Below are 20,460 nucleotides of genomic sequence, written 5' to 3'. Positions count from 1 at the left end.
TGTAAAAATTAGCCACAAAGTGTGCTCCAAACATCCATCCTCTACAGCCAGAGTTCCAGTTTCTCTCGTCTAGGAGAAGGTTTACGTTCATCTGCAAGGCCAAATCAAATAGATACCTCAAATCATTCGTCTCAGTGGCCATCAGATTTTTAAACAGGTTGTAGGCGAGCCAGGTTAAAATCATGCGCCAGTGATACGCAGGGACTCTGTATTTATTTGTTTATTGTGCTGTACTTGTTCCTTCTTTAAATTCTTTTTTAATTGTGTTTGAGTTGTACAAATGCATGTTTTAACTCCTGTTGCAAATCAAATTGCCTCTGGGGGACATTAACTTGTACTATCATTATCAAAATTGTGCTATCATTACACATTGATGAAATCAAAAATCACCTTTCCCTCAGTAGACTGTTGATACCAGATGCTGTGCGAACATGAGAAAACTTCTTCTGAAGGAAAATGTTCCCCATTAGGGGGCAGTGTGAGGAAAATATATCAGGATTTCGTTAAGTCAGGATCAGGATCTGGATTTTATTGTTATTGTTTTGCCTATTTAGACTTTTTTGCCCTGTAAACAACATTTTTAGCCTCAAATATTTTTTATCCTGCATTATGGCCAGTTTGTCTGAACCATTTCATAACTTTAATCTAGTCTTGTGTCCTCTAATGTGTTTTTTTTTAACTCTAACATTTTCAGATTCTAACTAGAAAAACACTCAGAGAGCGCAGACCTTCACCAAGCATATTGTGATTGTCACCAACACTTTAGTCCTACTTTAACGTTATACTCCCTTTCAGCAGACTGTCTGCTACAATTTGGTGTTAGTTGCAGGTTTGTACGATATTTTTTTACCTGACAGTGTTGAAAATTATGATGACCCAGTACATATTTCATATTTTGGATCTTAGTATCCAGAATATTGGCAGGATCTGGATCGTACTTTTACATCCGTCAGAAACTATGGTGAACTTGTCTTGTATTGTTTTTCAAAGCAACCCGATCATTTATGGTGGAGTTATATACACATATGGTGCAAACAGCCCTATCTCACAATGATAACGAATCCTCAAAAAAAAATCCTGGATCCAGACGATGATCTGGATCACCTCCAGAATTTAATTACTTTTTCACTATCACTCCATTTTGAAGATTTCCTGAAAATTTCGTCAAGATCTGTTTGTTACTTTTTGAGTTATGTTGTTCACAGACAAACTCTCCCAAAAATAAAACCTGGAGGTTGTAAATATATTTGTTTAAAGATGTCAGCTGTAAGTTTTTGAGTTTCTGAAGAATGTATGGAGCTTTATAGAAATAGCCTCTACATGCACTGAACTATCTGTGCCATAAATAATACTCTGTAAGATGGGCGCTGATAGCTGTTAGCATGTTTTTTTATTTCTTTAAAATATCCATGCTGTGTGGTGTTTATCTCTGCACAGACATCCCTCCCAGTGCCACTGCACAGGTGGTCCATTCAGCCGGTCGCAGGTTCATCGTCAGCCCCGTACCTGAAGCCAGACTGAAGGAGCAAACGTTTCCTCCTTCTCCTTCTCCCTCTCCTGCTCCTGCTGCTGCTGCTCCTGCTGTTGAATCGGGTAAGGATGGAAATATCATTACAGTGATTGCCAGGCATAGGACAAACACAATTATTCCAAGGTTGTCGAAAAAATAGTGACTCCAAAGAGGCTAAAAGGAAGTGTACTCTGCCACACATACACACACACACACACACACAAACACACACACAAACACACACACACACACACACACACACACACACACACACACACACACACACAAATTATCAGATTAGACTGCCATGCTTTTAGTGGAAATTGCAGAAATGTTCTGTCTGAATGCAATAACACTCTGGCATTTATTTAATTTGATACCATCAGATCCTCTGGAATATGAAAGCTGTGTGGGGTCTTGATTTAGATAATGTGCAATTAAGATACAGCCTCACTGAGTAGATCAGAAAGCTTTTGTATTACACAGAGTTCAAATATTATAGCTTAATTTCATGCGCAAGTTAATGCAGTAGTTCAGCAGTCCTTCATTATTTCCAGAATAATGCAGAAAAAGACTCAGTGGTGTAATTATATTCATTGGATTAACATACCTTTGTGCTTCAAATCCAGCAGACTGCTTTAACAAAGGTAGCCAAAATCTTAAGTAGTGAACAATCCCCCTGTCACCTCAGTCTAACCTTGATACATGATGTAACTACTGAGGTAGTGAAGTAACCATCACAAGACAAGACAAAAAAAAGTTTTTAAAGGATCATTGTAGCCATGTAGTGGTCTGCAGTTGTTGAGTATCAGTGTAGATGCAGCAGAACGAAAGACAACGCTTTCTTCTTAAAAATCCACAATTTTCATTTAGAAATCTTTATTTTAAGCCTGAAAAAAGACCTGACGCTCCCCTGGATGTGAGGTAAATGAGATTAAAACTGTGTCTCTGTCTTTATTTCCTCCAGTTCCTCCAGCTTCAGCTCCACCTCACTCCCAGCCTCCAGTTCAGAGTTTGCAGCTGTCCCAGTCTGCCGGGCCCATTAGCCTTCAACAAGCCTTCTCTGAGCTCAGACAGAACCAGACCCAGTTTGAATCTGGACCCAGCACAGCCCCCGCTTCAATCCACTCCACCCATCCTCCTCTGCATCCTCCTGCGGCAGCTCCCATACCCCTGCAACCCAGCTCTGTCACCTCTCCTGTAGATGCTACTGCTGGATTTGTCTCCTCTAATTTATGCCAAACACAGGAGCAGGTCTCTGAATCCTCCTCTGTGCCCACTGTCTGTCTCAGTCCTCCTTGCTCCTCCTCCCCTCCTCCTTCCGTGGTAAATCAGTCCGTCCTTCAGTCCCAGATACTTTCACAGATGGGGATCCAGGCTGTATCTCAACCCCAGGGAGTGGTGCAGGTTCAGGCACAAACTCCCCAGCCTCCACCTCAGACGGGTCCTGTTGTCACTTCAGGACCTTCCACTTTGCCACCATCCAACATCCAGCCCCTTCCTCCGTCCCAGCCTGCTCCCCTTGTATCCTCCCCTCCCTCCACTTATATACCCAGTGAAGTCTCCTCTGATCACCCGTCAGGCTCCCCTGTCACCTCTTCCACCCCCTCACTTTCAACCACCGTCATCCCCACAACCGCCATCCCTGGTCCACAGCTCACTCCCTCTGCCACAGTGTCCTCTCCCCCTCCTTCCAACTCTTCCTCCTCTGCTGCGGGGCTCCAGCCGGTCACCACCAACGTCCCTTCAGTTCAACCAACGTTGGTGCACTCACAGCCACAGACTGCTGCACAACCCGGGCAGACTCACACACACTGTGGGGAATGTGATGCAAGGTGAGCGTGGTTCACGTCTCACTTTTTGTTTTTGTTTTTGTTTTTTTTCATTTTTGTGCGACGGATTTTCTAGAGTTCAAAGTAATTCATTAAGCATTTTACTTGTCAGAGTTGTTAAAAGTTTACAAATGTTTTATCCAAAAAGAAGTGCAGATCCTCATGGACAAAGACTTTGATTTCAACCTGATGCACGTGTGCAGAGCTCACTACACCTTGCATCATATTTAAAGATTACTAAATATGTAATAATACACTCGACTCTTGATTCGATACAATTTCTGATACCGGGTTGATGATGCGATTTTCTCACAGTTTTTTAACAGAATGAGCTTGCAGACAAAATATAACTGAAATGATTCTTTAGATTATTTCTGCAACTGCAAAACACAAACCATGCTGTGAATGCAAAATTTAAACACACACACTCACATATTGTTAAATATATAAGAACTACAAAATATATTTTCTCTTATTTTTAAGAAAATAAAGAGAACTCCCTTTTTAATTATCTGTGGTAAAAAAGTGCCAGTGAAATTATATTTTATCTTGAATTACAAAAAATAAATGAATGACATTTTTTTTAACAAAACTCGTGTCAAAATAACTAAATTAATTATACCAATAAACAGAATCTCTTCAAATAAACAATCTCAATTTTCAAGGAAAAGCAGCTCTCTGCTGTTTAGACAGGGAATCACAATTTATTCTTTTATCTGAGTACAATTGAATTGTCACACATTTGTATTGATTTTTAACTGGGATGGGATGCATCTTGACATCCCTAGAGATTACTGGTTCAATATTTTTCTGTTTAGACCTTGTACCATATTTAAAAGATAATTAGTAAAAAGATTGTTGGGATAATTTAGATATTTGGGTTTAATGTAGGGCTAAATTTCACCATCCATTGGTGTCTTCCTCAGGTGTGAATCATCCGCTGAGTCTCAGGGCAAACCTGATGACATCCAAGTCCTCGAGAAGAAGCTGCGCTCCCTCTTCATGGACCTTGGCGGTGGAGTGCCATCTGCAGACATCTTAGCCTCTGACCCTGCCTCTGGAGGTCATGCAGCAGGTACCTCCTCCCCAATAGGACCCCCGTCTACCTCCAGCACATCTGTCACCACACCTGGCTCCAGCCTGCCAGCCATCCCTCCTCAGCCCCCCTCCAGCTTAGTGCTCGGATCACCTGCTGCGACCCAGGGACCTGGAACTCCGGTCTCCACTCCTGCACAGATCGGTTTGTAGATTCATATTTTTGTCATCAACACACATTTCTATCAGCTAATATCTAATTATGCTGTTTGACTTTTTGATTTCAGCTTCTTCAGTCGTCCCTGCGTCATCTTTCAGCCAGACCACTCCATCCAAACCTCCTCTGACCAGGGTGCCGGTGAGTCCTCCAGAAGCTTTAGTTTGGAAACTTGTCATTTTATGTAGTTGTTGGTCTGGTAAACTAGCATACAAATGTTTATTTTTAAATGAAGCTGCTAGAAATTTTGGACCTCTTAGGCCCCAGATTATTTGACCCTTAGTGTTCTCAGTTGTCTCCTCACTTTCTTACATTTCATCTGGCATGAACATATCTTCTAACATTCCCCACAATGACCACCATTCTCACACCTCCCTGTTCAAATCTCCTCTGTCTCATTTTCCCCTCTCTCTCTTCTTATCACCTTCTTTTCTCTGGGATTAGGCCAGTTCTCCTACTTCAGAACTCCTGCCATCTTTCCCTGGATCCTGTCTGATACAGGTGTTTGTTTTTTCCTTGCTCCGGTTTATTCCCAGTTCATTGCTTCATTTAAACAGTGCCTTTGATGCTTTAGGATTACAGCTTTATGTTCTGTCTGTTGTGTATAAACTGTGCTTCTTGTTATTAAGAGAGTCGTGTCAAACCTAAGACGGTGACTAACACGGATTAAACTTGCACCTAGTGAAACTTCCTTTATGGTCTCGCCCAGATCCACCCCCTGTCACTTATATTCAGTCTAACTTATTTAGTCAGTTAGAGCTAAACCCAATCCCAGGATCAGATCAGTGCATCTCTACTTGAGAATAATGCCGAGGTCTTGGTGGCTACTGGGGCTCAGTGTTGCTCAAGCATGACCACTATATCAAAGAATATTTTCCTGTTAAGATTTATGTATTTTTACCAAACTCTTTATGTGAGAAAATCAAAAACTTTAATGAATAAATAAATAAATAGCTAAATATCTGTAAGAAAAAAAATCATGTTAGAGCCCTGGTAGCCACACTTGTGTGCTTTTAGCAAGTCTGTGCTTGTGTGTGTGTGCGCTGTGCTCATGAGTCTCCTGTCTTCTTGGTGTTTGTACCTGAAACTATATTTTTCTCCACACAGTCCCAGCAGCCTCTGGAGGACCTGGATGCTCAGTTAAGGCGAGCACTGAGCCCAGAGACAGTTCCTGTTAGCACACACACACAGGTAAACACACAAACACACACACAGCCTGATGTCTTACACACTGTTTTAATGCAAGGACACTGATCTATAGCTGATGTTCTTCTCTCTTTGTGCAAACCTCAGGCATCTCATGGTGGCGTAGCTTCAGTGGGGCCACCAAGTATGAACATTTATACATCTTTTCATAAATGTGTGTGTGTGAGTGTTTTATCCGTCTGACATTTATTTATATGATTTTTCAGTTCCTTTCTCTCTGGAGGAAGAAGCTGTGTTCTCCCCTGCTCCTCCTTCAGGTGGAGTTAAACTGGGAAGATTTCAGGTCAGATTTTACAAAACTACCCGCAAATTTCTGTTTTTTTTTTTTAGGCTAAGTGTGACTATTCTTATCTCTAAGCATTATTTTTTAAAACCGTCCCTCCTCCTCTTCTCTTAGGTCTCACTGGCTGCTGAGGAGCCCTCCGTCAAACGACCGGCCTGCACTGAATCCTCCTCCACCACCTCGTCCTCCTCATCGTCCTCGTCTTCATCCTCTTCCAGTCTGTCAAGCCCAGAGAACACCCTGCACAAAGACTCCTTGACTCCTCTGAGAGCAGGAGGAGGACAAGGAGGGGATGTTGTTGATGGGCTTCCCCAAAGGAGTCTGGGAGGGTCCCACCAGCCCTCTCCTGTCAACTCCCCGTGCCCTTCTCCAAAACCGCCCACCACCATCGGACGCTTCCAGGTATTTTTTTTCTCCCTTTTTTGTTTTTGTTTTGGTTTGTATGTCACTTTTATGACACATCAAATATTTCTCCTCTGATCTTAGGTTACCACCAGCACAGAGGCCCGTGTTGGTAGATTCTCAGTCAGTCGAGCCCAGGAGCAGGGCCCTGAGTCCAGTCAGACGCCTCCACCTGCTGCGAAAGCTGCAAACGGACCGAGTGATCCTGGTCAGCTTTTAAGTCCCGACTCCACTCACAAAGCCTCCCTGCCAAGTCTCAACAACAACTCCTTCAATAATTCCTACATGAGCAGCGACAATGACTCCGAATTCGAGGACGAAGACTTCAAACGGGAAGTCGGACGTCTTAGAGAAAAGTAAGTTATTACTTCCTTCTGTCTTCTTTTTCTTTTCTCACATGCTTGAGAAGAGGGTCGCCAACCAGTTTTCTTAGCTTTCTTCTTTCTCTTTCCCTGAAAAGAGATGCTTCTTAGAAAATTGGACACTCCTATTATTAGCTCTTTTTCTGTCAGTATTTGATTTTTTATGTTTCTTTTCCTTTTATCCACCAACAGGCACATGCGTGAGATCCAGGCACTTCACTCCCGCCAGAAGGAGGAAATAGAGAGTCTCTTTACAAAGCTGGGAAAGGTAACTCAACTTCCCGGTACCCACACAGGCTTTATAAACTGTAATACAGTTCAGAGTAAACATTGTCTTTCTTTGGTCTCGGTGCAGGTTCCTCCTGCTGCAGTCCTCCCTCCAGTTATCGCTCTGACTGGCAGGAGGAGACGACCTACCAAAAGCAAATCGTCCAAATCGTCCCGAACCAGTTCCACGCACGGCAGTAAGAGTCCCTTACAGCCAGGTATATGATTCAAACATCAGTGAAAAAAGAGTTAGTTTGACCCAAGTCTGAAGGAACAGTCATTCTTACTTGCAATAAAATTTGGCACCGCTTTTGTCTTCTAAAAAATGAGCTGCATCCTTTGTACTGGAACAAACAGTTACTAATATAAAATTGAGTGAGTGGCACAAAGCATTCTGGGTACACATTGGGGAAAACCAATGTAATACTATCATTTTTAATGTAGTTTTTCCTTATTACTGTGGTGTATTATTGTCCATGTCTTTTATGGCAGTTTCTACTGATTACTAGCCATGGTTGGTTTAATTCATCAAGGGCCTTAGATTTTGCTTTCCTAGATTTCTGCCTTTTCTTAAGAACGTGGGTGGGCTAAAACTCAAGTCTAGATCAGACGTTTCCAAACTTTTCAGATCCTGGCCCTGAAAATAGCGTTGCTGTAGACCATTGACCCCCCCTGCCTCGAGAATACAGTACTGGCCCAATCCAAAAACGGACAAAAAACACCCATAAGGTTCTTAATTGAGCTGATTAGTAGACTATCAATCAACAGATGTGCAAATAAAGCTGTGTTCCCCTGATTACAGATTTTGCAGCAACAAAGAAATGTGGAAAACATATCAAACATTTTTTGTTAGTATGGTTTATATTTTCAAACAAACACTTTAAAACCCGATGTGATCAGATCAGACCAAAGAGTCAGTAAAGCTAAAAGAAAAAAGGTGTTATTATGATGCAAGTTGAGCCCTGTAACTTTAAACCATAACTGTAAAATAATTTTCTCACTTATGGACACAAACCTGAACCCTAACATCACATCATCTCTGTGTTTATGCATTTGTGTTTATGCACATCTCTGTGTGTGCGTTTATGGCTTGGTTTCACGTGCATGTCGGTGTGTGCTGGAGCAGGCTCAGGGCTTCAACATTTCTGACCTCGCCTTCCCTGTTTGTCTCTTTCTGTGTGCTTTCTGCGTGTGTGTGCATCGGTGTGTCTGTAACGTCTGGGGTGTCCGTTATTTGTGTGTATCCGTGTTTTTGTGTCTCGGCCTGTGTGGTGTGCCCTTCCTGCCCTGTCCCCTCCTGCCTATGCCTTGTGCTATCTCCAGGCAGCACTTTATCCGCCCAGAGCGTCCCCACCATGTTCCCCGGCCAGCTGGCTCTGTTAACCCCGGGAGGATTAGCCGATTCAGGCGGCAGCACAATGCTCCAGCCTCTCAAACCCTCTCCCTCCAGCAACAACCTGTGCTCCGCCTACACCAGTGAGGGGGCGCTGTCTGTTCCCAGCCTGTGTGCTCCCACCCCAGGTAGGCATGTGACTGTGGGTCTCAGACTGCAGCAGGCCCCCCTTCAGCACCAGAAACACTTTGAATGCAGACAAACAAAAGCATGATGTCTGTTTGTCCCTCACAAAAAACACTTCTCACAACTTTTTCTATCTTTTTCCGTAACTCTCTGCACAAAGCAGCGTGATGACTAACTGTTACATTCTTCCTTTCCTGTACCTGTTCTGCCTTCCTCTTGTCTTGTCTGACTCTATTTCTGTCTTCTATGTCTCTGTTTCTTTCCTCTCCTCCTCCCTCTCTTCAGGCTGTGTAAAGTTCAGCTGGGGTTCGGAGCGTTTGGCCTTCAAGCCTGGCGGCAGGAGGACGCGCTTTCTGAGTACGCCCTGCTTGGCTCTTTGTGTGTAACGCTTTATTCCTTGGCTCTTCTCTTTTCACTCCTCATCCTTACTTTCTTTTGTTAACCCTTTTAAACTCTTTTATCTGTCAAGTCATGGTCGTCCTGTCCTCTACTGCGTTTCTTTTTGTGTGTAGAAGACCCTCTGATTCTGATTTTATGAATCTGGTGTCTTCAAACAGGGTCTTGTTTAAGGAATCATTAAAACACATTAATCCTGCTCAGACTGCTAAATTACTTTAATGATATGACTTTAAGATCTTTCCTAACCAGTAGTTTAGTCCAAACTTAATTTCTATGGCTATGGTCTTCAACTTTACAGACATCTTTATTATCAGAGAAATCAATTTTTTAAGGTATAGAAATAAGCAGAGATAATATTTAACTGCAGGACACAAAAATTTGACTTTCAGTTTTGAAATCACTCATATTCTCAGTTCTTTATCTTTGTGTTTAATCAGTCTATCCATCCATCCATCATTTGAATTAGCCCTACTTGGCGAATACCACATTAAATCTATAGTATGTCCATAATTCATTCTGTAATAACACGTTCACTATCAACCCCTCTGCTCTTGTGGAAGATGGATAACAGCATGGCCAAAAATATAAAACAGCAGCGTCATGAAGATGATAGAAAGAACACTTAACCTGTCCAAAGCTGCACTTTGAAAAGCTGTTAGCAGTAATTCCTCAGCCATTTGTCTCAACCTCTTCATGCACCATGTGGAGAGAAGTGACGGAAATCACCTGCTGTTTTTCTGTGACTTGAAATGTGTCTTTGGCGAGCAGTTAACTTACTTTATCTACAAGTAGATCGAATAAAACAGAGTAGTGAGTAGGTTTGGGTTTATAAAACTCTCAGTTATCATAGCTTTAATTTCTTATCCCCCATTCATTTGTTTATGAGGAACATTTTTACCTTTATCTTCTTTCTCTTTTGGACAAATGGTGCTCTTAGGAAACGTTATCTTTTTCCTCAAAAAGCTCTACGATTCCAGCTGAAGGTGTCACTACAACCAAAGCCCAACAGAGTCCTCACAGTGCCTTTAAATGCCCATAGATTTTCAGGATGCTGCATTTTTACTAGGGATGCACCTATATGAAAATATTTGCCGTTACCAATATCTGATATTAATATTGCCGGCCGATAATCAATGTTTAGCAATGTCAATATTGGTAAAAAAATAACAAAACAACCTGAGATGATGTGTCGAGGTAGTTCAGAGAGAAAGAGTGGGGAGAAAGTGAGAAAAGACGACCATGGAGAGGATCAAAGTATGTAGCGCAAGGGATGGGTACCTTTCACGTGGTACCTAGCAATCGGTACCGGTACTCAACGGTACCAGTTTATGATACTTTTTTGTGTTTATGTGGCAAAAAATACCAGTTTGTTTAATAATAAAACATAAAAAACGTTCAACTTAGCATATTTATTCTTCAATATATAACCTTGCAATGCTGTGTTCATGTCCAGTATGTAAAATCACCTACTCTTCCACTCCTTCAAAGTCACAAGAATGCATTAAGGTACCTTAACATGGAACCTTTAGGTTTTGCTGAATTTGGTACCCAGTACTTTTGTCAGAATTTGGTCGGTACCTTTAAAAGTACCTAATTCGGTACCCATCCCTATGTAGCGCCCAAGATGAATGTGATCAAAAAAGTATGTTTTTTCTATTTTTTTGATCAAAAACAGGAAGAGAGACATAAAAGAAAAGAGTCCACTGTTCTTAGGTAGTTTTGGTGTTTACATAATCATAGAAAACAATATTATTTGGGTCTTGAAAGATCGTTCAAGATGCTCTGAAAATGGCCGGCAGCTAATGAGTAAATATCAGCCCACTTTTACACATCGACCAATACTGATATTGATACTGATATTGATACCGATATATATATCGTGCATCCCTTAATATTTACCTCGTAAATATCCTGCTGGTTTTCCTGCTAACAGTCAATGACAGTCAAATAGCCCACGAGAACTAACACTGGGAGCAGGTAACTGCATTACAGGTGTTTCAACTTCAAAAACAGCCTCTCATACAGCAGATGATGCATTTTGTTTATATGAGTTTTCATGTCTAACTATTGTTTGAGTGAAATAACTGAGGGAGACGAGTGGAGACCTGATGACTTGAGATTCTTCCAGACATTTTTTTGTTTGTTTGATTTTTAAACCCACTAATTAATTTCACATGATTATCTGCATTTGAATCATTTGTTGGAGCACAGTTCTCTTCAGAAACTGTGCGTCCTGTTTTCTTTCTCCTCATATCTTTGATTTGTCTTTTCTTCAGATCACAGTATAACCATAACATGTAGTGTTGGTTAATGTCTGGTGCCTGATGATGTGATGTTTATGAAGCCTCTGAACCCTCTGCAGCTCGAAGCCTTTCTCTCCCTTCCTCCCCTCACCTCGTTTTCTCCTCACCTCCTCGTCTCTCTCTCACCTGTTTCCCCCAAACACTGCACAGCCAGGAGGGGAGAGAGACAGACCTGGGTCTCTTCGGTCAGAGGAGAAGTTTCTGACGTTTCCTTTTTTAAAGACTCTTTAACCTACAAGTTTGTTTCAATAAGCCACTGACCAAAGCACAGACTTGTGTTATAAATTAAAGATTTAGAAAATGTTTTCCAAACTGTAGTTGAATCCTTATCTGGACCCAGTTCTGGTGTGGCCCTGCGAGCTGTGGAGAGGACTCAGATTCAGGGGTTGGTTACCTAAAAGCATCTTAAAGTCACAGTACGCAGGAAAGACTGAAGCAGTCTGAAAGGAATCTGTTGAGTCTAAAACGAGTATTTTTCTCTTGCTTTAAGTTTGTCCTTCAGAATACTACATACGTTTGTTTTAATTATTAATATAATGTTGGAATTTTAATCTCTGTTTGGATGTTTTTGGGCGGCTCAACCCCAAAGTCTTCTTATTGTCTTCCTTAACTTGGAGTAGTGGTGCTCAGATGCCTTGTTTTGGTTGTCAGTTGTTTGTGGGCGGGGTTTAACTCTGACTCTCTCCCAATCCTCCAATCGTTGTCTTCCGGCCGCACAGGGAAGATGGTGAAAAAAGTCTGCCCCTGCAACCAGCTCTGTAGTAATTATCGCTCTTTTTGGTCCTTCCTCCCTCCTTCCCTTCATCCATCCTCCTCCCTCCATCCTAGCATTCGCTCTCCTTTCGCTTCCTTCTGCTCCTTGTTGAAAATCTTACCTTGATGTTTTATGTTTACATATTGATCCTCTGTCAGATTTCAGTTCAGTTCAGCTATTTCAGCTTACATAAACAGAGCAGTTTTTGGTATTTTTAAAATCATGTTATTCTTAATAATCAAAATAAAGTTAAAAAGACTGTACTTAAGGAATGAAATAACTGAACTGGGCTGTCATCACTGAGAGCATGCATCTTTAAAAACCACCCCCCTTCCTCACACACACATAGACACACTAACACAACTGAACCACCACAAACCACTCTGCCTTCTCCCGTTTTTATTTCATGTCATCTCATGACTCCATTTCCCAGAATCCCTTGCTGTTGCAGTCAGTCATGACTCAGCTCTCCTCATTCCTGCATTGTTATTTTCCTCCATTTTACTTGGCATGACACGACACTTTTATCAGCCTGACTGAGTGATTGTAGTCTACCACCTTCTCCTGCTGTCTTCTTTGTCATATGTGATGTGAAAAGATGTTTGCTGATGTTAGCTGATGTTAGATTGGATTTAGGGAAGGGAGACAAACACTGTATAGTTCATGATATTCAGATTTCAGTAACAGATTTCAGTAATGCTGGTATGTTATCTGTAAAATCTTCTATGCATATGAAAGCTGAGTCTTAGTCTGAGGAGCCAGGTTTGACTGAAATGAAACTTTTTATTTTGATTTTTCCAATACTGATGAAACCAGCAGAGCATGTTGCACAGATTTATGAAATATTATCTTCATCCTGCAGGGAAGAATAGATGTTGACACAACGAAAAGGCACAACAGCTGCAGAAAAACATCAAGATGACTGTAAATTGAGAAAAATTAACAACTAGAGAAATCACATCACAAAGAAGCAAACAAACAGAGACTGTAGAATAAAGACCACAAATGAAGAGAGAAAAACAAGCAATGAAAATACACCTTGGTATTGCAAAGGCTTCAGTTTGAGCAAGTACAACACTTAAAGCAAGTCAGTTTGGAGTGTCTGCCTCAAGCTGTGATCTATGGGATTTGCAGAAAGAAAATTGGAGCTTCAGTGCCATCTACTGGTCAAAAAACGCTTGCGTTGTAGAACAGCTGTAATTCACATCCTCCTTTTGGCCATCATCTCCTTTTTTAAATCTCAACACACTGTCCTCTGATCACATCAACATGCTAACCTACCTCTAAACTCTGCCCTGACCAGCTGCTGTTATCATGTCCTTTCTGTGGTTCAGAAAGGAAACATTACATTTCATTAATTCAGAAATCAACCCATCATTTACTTTTTATTACAGTCATATCTTAAATTCTTGCTGTTTCTCTTCTCTCTGCCTTCACAGGGACGAACAGCACCAATGCAGTGAGTGGTTCAGGCACGCTGGGTCAGAGTCAGGGTGGTTCCCAGTGCCTGCCCGCCAACATATCAGTCCCTCACCAGAGGAAAGGAACCTTTACTGATGACCTCCATAAACTGGTGGACAACTGGGCCAGAGACGCCATGAACCTCTCACAGGTTTGCTGCAGTTTGTTGTTTCCTGAAATCTTTGGATTCAGGCTCCTGTTTGTCGTAACGTACATGTAAGTGATTTCTCCTGCTTTTCAGGGGAAGAGGAGTGCCAAACAGCTGCAGCAGGCCCAAGCACAAGGACACAGCTATGAGGTTAGTGTAAAAATACACGCATCACCACATGGCCAGGTTAATCCATCAGGGCAAAAACTGCCTGTACATTCCTGGTCCCTCATAAACGCCCACCAAGCACAAATAAAGAGTCAGGCTTGAGGCTGTAATATAGACAGAGTACATATTCTTTTGTATTTGTCAAATAGTTTATAGTGATGTTAGGCATTAAAATCTATTTATAAATTTATCAGAAAATCTTTTGTTTATTCAGATTTTGGTATACAAATTCAAAATTAGTCAGAATTGTACAGTTTTTTTTTCATTATTTTAGGCTACATTTAGATCCCCAAAACAAAGACCAGAATCCAATCTACTAGCCTCTTGTTAAGGTCAGGATGGTGTTCTTTATGAATAAACAAAGGCCAGATTTAATTATTGGTCATGAAATGAGCTGTAAGCATTTCCACGCTCTGCTGTTCAGACCCGCACCTGTGCTCTCACCACACTGGCTTTTAATACTTTCCAAATATGAGCTAAATGCTGGTTGAAAGGCCTTACCATGTTTTTATAAGATGTGATATAATCCTCCCTGTTTTTATCAGTGTGGGGAAAAAATGTTGTGTAGCCTTAGACTGATTTATGTCATATGTCATTATTTACTGTCATATTAAAGCCCGGTACCTTTGGCTGTAATCATAAATTAAGGACTTGGTCTTTGATTAGGATCTACAGTATAAACATAGATTAAGAAGAAACAGAGAGGAACGCTGATGAAATATGTGTGTTTTTCATGAACTGAAGCGCTGGTCGAGTAATCATGAATGATGGTTTCTCTTTGTGTGAAATCTCCGGTCCAGGTCATCCAGTCTGCTAGTCTAGGAAGGAAGTACTCTGCCCCCAGCCAGCTGTGCCCCAGCAGCATCGGAGGCTCAGCTCACCTTCCCACAAACCCCACCACTGCTACCTCTATGGCTGCCCGCAAGGGCTCCCTGTGCCACCCGCCTGCCTCCTCCACTGCCCCTCAACCCCAGCCTCCCCAGTTCATCCACTACACCCCCACTGCCGCCTACAGCGCACAATGGTCCGGTCCTGCTCACGGTCTCACGGCCCCTGCACAGCCCGGACCCCTGCTGGTCAGCACTTCCCAGCCCCTTGGCCCCTACCCTGCTGTCCCTGTGGGAGGGCAGGGCCAGATCCCCGGGCAGGGTCCACTCCAGGCTTTCCATCTCGCCAACGCTCTGCAGAAGTCCGTCAGCAACCCAGGAGGACCCAACCTGAGGACCACGTAGGGCTGGAGGAGAGGGCTGGTTTGAACACAGCCCGACGGGACTGAAGTGGAACAGGAAGTGCTGCGCTTGATCTGCTGGAGAGGACGGAGGAGCTGGAGGAGAGGAGGACAGGAAACAGGAATGAAAGAAGAGAAATCAGGAACGAGCTCTGTTTCCATCCATGTGTGAGAAGCTTTCGTAAAGTAGTCACATGACCTCCCTTCTTACTGTCAGCTTGTGTGTCCGCCAAACGTTCAAAGCAAAGAGACTCATGGGTGCAATGTAAACTGGCCAAAGAGGTATTGACAGGGTGAAGGATTAGTGTTGCTAACTGTTGCGTTTTGGCACTTATCGCTCAGTCACACGTGTTTCCATTTGAGCTGCAAATCTTGCTCATAAGAAGTCTTTATGAGGCAGGTCAAAGAGTATCCTATTTGAGATGTTGCTTAGGAGCTGTTACATCATTTTGAGGTGGAGGAATGTGATGGTCAGCTTCCTAGAAACCAAATATAGTCTGAGTGTCCACACAGCAACTCTTAATAGCCTCACACGCTAGAGTTGAGTAAAATATTTGGATCTTCTTTGGTAAAATTCTCAATCCTGAAAGCAGAAAGACACATGCAGCAAAGAGAGGAGTGTGGATGGTTATCATATGAGGGATTTCTGTTTTGAGATTTAAAGTTCAAACAAATGGAGAGAAACAGAGAGAAGGAAAAAAAAGAGCAGAGTGTTTGTCAAGCATCTCATCTGTTTTGATGCGATTTGTGCGAACGCCTCTCCGCCATCACGACTCCACCTCTCCCTCCCTCCATCTCTCTCTCTTCGCCTCTCTGTTGCCATTCACAGCAATAACGGCAGCAACCTTTTAGAAAAACATGAGTGGACTCGGTGTGAAACAGTGGCCTTGTTATCAGATTAATATCGAGTCCCTGTACAGTTTGTGTCTCAGTTTATTTTTTTAGGATGTCGGCTATTATGATTCCATTTTGTTGTTCTGTTTCGTTCTGGGTTGTGTTTGGCTTGCTGCACGCACACACACACACACACACACACACACACACACACACACACACACACACACACAAACACACAAACACACATACATGTAAATACACGCACATTGAGGCGTAGCAGCAGTTTCATAGATGCACACATTAATGCCTCAGTTCTCATTATCATTAGTTTGCTCCAACATTTGAGTTGAAATGATGGCGATGTACATTAATGTCATAATTATTGTTGTGAATGATTATTATTGTATTTAAAAAAAGAAACAAAAACAAGAGCTTGTTCTGTCAATGGACCTGTTATATGAGCACATCGGTGTGCGATGTGGAAACACTGTGATTACTGTTCTTTATTCTTAGCCAATGTTGTCGGACGACATTAGTTTTAGGGTGAAATGTCGCAAATTAAACAAAAAGCAAAGGGGAGGAGGCTGAGGGGTGATTTCACTTTCAATTCACAGCAAAATCAAAACCAGCTGAAAATTCAGTTTAAAAAAAACTCATCACAGTAATCGTCCTTCGATCCAGTTCAGAGGACTTTATCCCAACAAAATGCCTTATATCAACTAATCATCTACTGCTTCAGTTTATTCAAATTTGACCGGATTGAAAGTGAAGACTGACCTCAAGGATGCCCCTGGTGGACAGCAGGATAGTCGATATTTAGTAATGCTAGCTATTTTTTTCTTAAAACAGTACTTATATATCAGACACTTTAAATAGCCCTCCTCTTCCCTTTCTCCCCTCGTTCTGTTAGATGAATGTGAATGTACAAACCAATGGTGTCCATTTTAATGTACTTGAAAACTGTTTCTTTTTTTTTTTTTTGTCGTTTTTTGGTCCCCGACACCACCTAGAGCCTCTGGTGAAAACTGGAGGTGCTCACTAGTGCCTTGCATCTTTGTTTTTGCCGGTTTCATGGGGGGGGTGGAGGAGTCAGGGTTACAGTAAGCACACTTGGCAGCATGTGTGGAGTGTTTTGGAGGTGTCCGTTTGAAGTCAGCACTGGTTGCTTTGGTTGCAGTAGATGAGGAGAGATGCAGTAATGTGTGTTCTTCAGCTGGTTCGTGGTTAGTTCTCTGTAAATTCAGCTAACATTGATTGTAAATGAGTCATGTTGGATTGAAGAAATCACTCATGTTAACTTTCTGCTGCCATGAAGCCAGGCAGATTGACCGCTGAAGAGGCCTGACGACGACATCACCGCGAGGAAGAGATTGAGGGAACATGAGAGTGAATCAGTGCCATTTTTTGTTTTCAGGGTTTTTAATGTAGATGTTGGAAGAGGGAAAGAGGTGAATATATTCTATTTTTTTTCAGGAGGGAGTTGTTGAAGATTGTATTTGAAGCTTGGACCACTCTGTACTTTAGAGGCCCACACAGGAGGAGCAGAGGACGAGTCAGGAAAGTGATCAGAAACACTCAAATTTTCACATTCGATGTTTCCTACATCGATATCACCAAACTGTGCAAGATGTGAGAGCAGATACACACTTTTTCTATTATTTCCCCCAAGAAATACCAAACAAAGAACTTCTGTGATGGTTATTTCACAACAAAGCAGCCAAAAAATGAACTTAAAGCCCCTGAAAATGTTGCTTTGCTAACTTGTGCATTGAAATAAGCAGCAATTGGGCAAAAATCAAACAAATAAAGACATTAAATAATTGGATTAACTTTGTTTCTAGAGGTTTGTCATTGTCATGTCTGACAGCTAAATGGTGCACCAGATTAATCCAGATCTGTATCTAAAAGCTGCTTCATTCTGATTGGTGCTTATGCTTCCCAAACCCTGCCAGATTTTTACAGTGTGTTTATTATTCCTTCGCAGTCTGACACTGATTGAGAAAGTATCAGAAGTTTTGGAGCTGAATTACTTTTGGAGCTATTCTGTGTCACCCTTTATCACCCTACTTTTTATCCCACAGTTGTCTTACATTTTATCAACAACGAAGCATTTAAAGGGCCAGCAGAGCCACTCCGACTCCTGAGTGTGACCTCACCTGAGACCTGCAGCTTTAGGGCAATCAGGGTGTCTTTAAAAAGGTATGAAACCTCTCCACAGCGCCACCTTTTGGGTTTTATTCACAGAATGAATTTGAGGGGGTATTGAGATCAGGGCATCACAGTGTGAGGCGTGGTGTTGGTGGTGGTTAAGATGATGGAACTGATATGGACGTGTCCATCCAAGGCCTTTAACGCCCTGCCCGTGTAAATGATATAAACCTGGTACACACTCTGACATTCACTTTTCTATTTTGTGTTGTTTTGTTGGGAATAGGTTTGTGCAAAGAAAAAAATCGCTTTTCCCTCTTTTCTTTCCTTTTCTCATGAATGATGCAAGATTTTACTACTAGTTCAGTTTGGTTAAAGCTGTGAATACCCATGTGAGCCACTTTGCTTTAGTTCTGGTTAAATTAAGCACTCTGTTTACTATGATCTGCCGAAGAAGTCAAACCTTTAATGCCACCAACTCAGTGCCATTTAACCTCAGTGGAGTGGAAACATCAGACGTGAAGAAGGAAAGACTTTAGTGGGTTTTATTTCTTATTTCTCACTGGAGCTGCTTCAGTTGCCGTTTATCAACCTGGTTTGTTCACCTTGCATCTGCTCAAACCTCAAATGATTTCCACAGTTTAAGTTTGATGTCATTTTGCAGTGTTAAGTTATACATATAGACAGAAAAAATAAAGCAATGCAATTTTATTTAAAGTTAGAGTTTGCTTTGGGTTCTGCACCTGCTGGAAGACTCTTATTTCTGAAGCTCTATCAGTCGTTGCAGTTGTGGTGAAGTTGCTATGGAGTTGTGATGTAGGGCTCTTACTGTGAAAGGGCTGGGAGTAATCCAGTTAGGGCACTCTTATTGTGAAGTATTCTGAAGTCTAAGTGAGTATGATTCTTTTTCTTTCTCTGATAAACACATGCAGCGTAGCAATAGTTCTTTTTAACTCACACACACATGACATTCAGTGTCTGTTTTTACAGTTTCTGCCTGCTCGAACACGTTCACATTTTCTGCTTTTTACTGTAAAGTGCCCACATGTACAATATGCCTTTCAGATCAACACACACAAACACACACACAGATTTATTCAGTGCACATCTCTGCTTGCTCCTTCAGACTGTTACTGAAAACATGTTGATTATGTTTCTGCTCTCACTGATGTTTTAATTTTTTATTGCTCACATGTTTTATCAGCAGTTTTAATGTCCCTAGCAGCACCTAACTTAATTCAATGGTTTCATATTTTTCTGTAATGTGTTTGACATTGTACAAAGTGGATGAATTAAAAAAAACACACATGGGTGAATGAATAACAAATCAAAAAAACTACATGTAGGGAGTCATTGGCAGCCTTTTAAGGTATGTTTTGCACTAAGTATAGAGTGTTCAAGCTTCATATTAAAAAAAAAAACCTTTGCGCTTTGCGCTACAATACAATGAAATTTGTTACTTTATTTGTAAAAACTTAATAAACAAAAGTTGTTTAAATGAACTTCAGTGAGATGACTTTCAATCAGTATGAGTGTCATTTTTTAACTGGCTCGTGTTTTTTCATCTTAGTGTGTTTGGATTTTCTAACAGGTCGCTGGCTGGTGGATGAGAACGGCTTTAACAAAAGACAGATGGACAGACAGGTACACAAGCATAACGTACCAGCAGTTTAACCTACAAGAGCACAGAACATAAAGTTTCATGTTTTTGTTTTAAATGCTCAGCCACGTTAACCATTTTATTTTGTTTACCTATGAAGAACACAGAAGTTTAGGCTCAGTTTTTAAGGAAAAAGAAGGAAAGATAAGCTTGGGAAATTTGTAACTATTTAAGTAGTTTTCTGAAAACTCAGTTCACTTGATGTCAGTGGTGATCAGAGTCAGGTGGTGCCTTTAATGATCTTGTGGGCATCATGCACAATGCATGAAGGGAGTGCGGCCTCAGCAGCCCCTGCAGTCAGCAAAGTGCTGATATGTGGTCAAGGAAAAGCATAGATAGTTATGTGAACTTGCATTAAATCTGGTTGTTTTTACCAAAATTGTTCTACAAAATACTTCCTGTAACTATGGTTAAGTTCCTCATTTCAAATTCCTTTTAACTCCCATGAATTCTTGTGGAAAGTGTCCAAATTTGGAAATCCCCAGAATTTTGCAACCTTGCTTTGTGTACAGCTGGTTATTATTCTTGTAAGTTTATTTGGCTTCCATGAAATGTTTATTTCAGGTGTTTAAGAAATTAGAGTGTTTTTAAAATCACTGATGCTGGGTTATAAAATTTTTAAAGATTTAAAAGAAGTATACCAACTCTTTTAATGTTAGTATTTGAAGTGCTTAAAGTAAGAATGAGATATGGTTCAGCTAGACAGACCGGATCCCCTAAC

The 20,460-nt window shown here is 41.5% G+C and overlaps 1 protein-coding gene across 14 annotated transcripts in view; it reads left to right on the top strand.

Moving 5' to 3' along the window:
- The window catches only part of wnk1b (WNK lysine deficient protein kinase 1b), a 101,485-nt gene extending 81,904 nt beyond the window's left edge, over positions 1–19,581 (top strand). For 7 of the 14 annotated variants that reach the window (XM_074698420.1, XM_074698419.1, XM_074698406.1 and 4 more), the window contains 18 exons: positions 1,438–1,593; positions 2,478–3,345; positions 4,269–4,582; positions 4,665–4,735; positions 5,039–5,095; positions 5,702–5,785; positions 5,888–5,924; positions 6,007–6,083; positions 6,198–6,485; positions 6,570–6,841; positions 7,040–7,115; positions 7,203–7,332; positions 8,438–8,635; positions 8,919–9,011; positions 12,055–12,096; positions 13,529–13,701; positions 13,792–13,848; positions 14,667–19,581. In XM_074698420.1, the coding sequence (XP_074554521.1) occupies positions 1,438–1,593; positions 2,478–3,345; positions 4,269–4,582; positions 4,665–4,735; positions 5,039–5,095; positions 5,702–5,785; positions 5,888–5,924; positions 6,007–6,083; positions 6,198–6,485; positions 6,570–6,841; positions 7,040–7,115; positions 7,203–7,332; positions 8,438–8,635; positions 8,919–9,011; positions 12,055–12,096; positions 13,529–13,701; positions 13,792–13,848; positions 14,667–15,098 (3,425 nt within the window). In that variant the 3' untranslated portion in view covers positions 15,099–19,581. The other 7 variants (XM_074698414.1, XM_074698408.1, XM_074698410.1 and 4 more) reach the window with 6 other exon arrangements.
- Positions 19,582–20,460: the final 879 nt, after the last annotated feature.

The sequence above is a fragment of the Halichoeres trimaculatus genome, unplaced genomic scaffold, assembly GCF_033239565.1.
Source record: "Halichoeres trimaculatus isolate MK-OKI-2021-1 unplaced genomic scaffold, fHalTri1.1 fHalTri1_scaffold_21, whole genome shotgun sequence".
Taxonomy (NCBI): Eukaryota; Metazoa; Chordata; class Actinopteri; order Labriformes; family Labridae; genus Halichoeres; species Halichoeres trimaculatus.
This window is presented reverse-complemented; position numbering and strand designations above follow the sequence as displayed.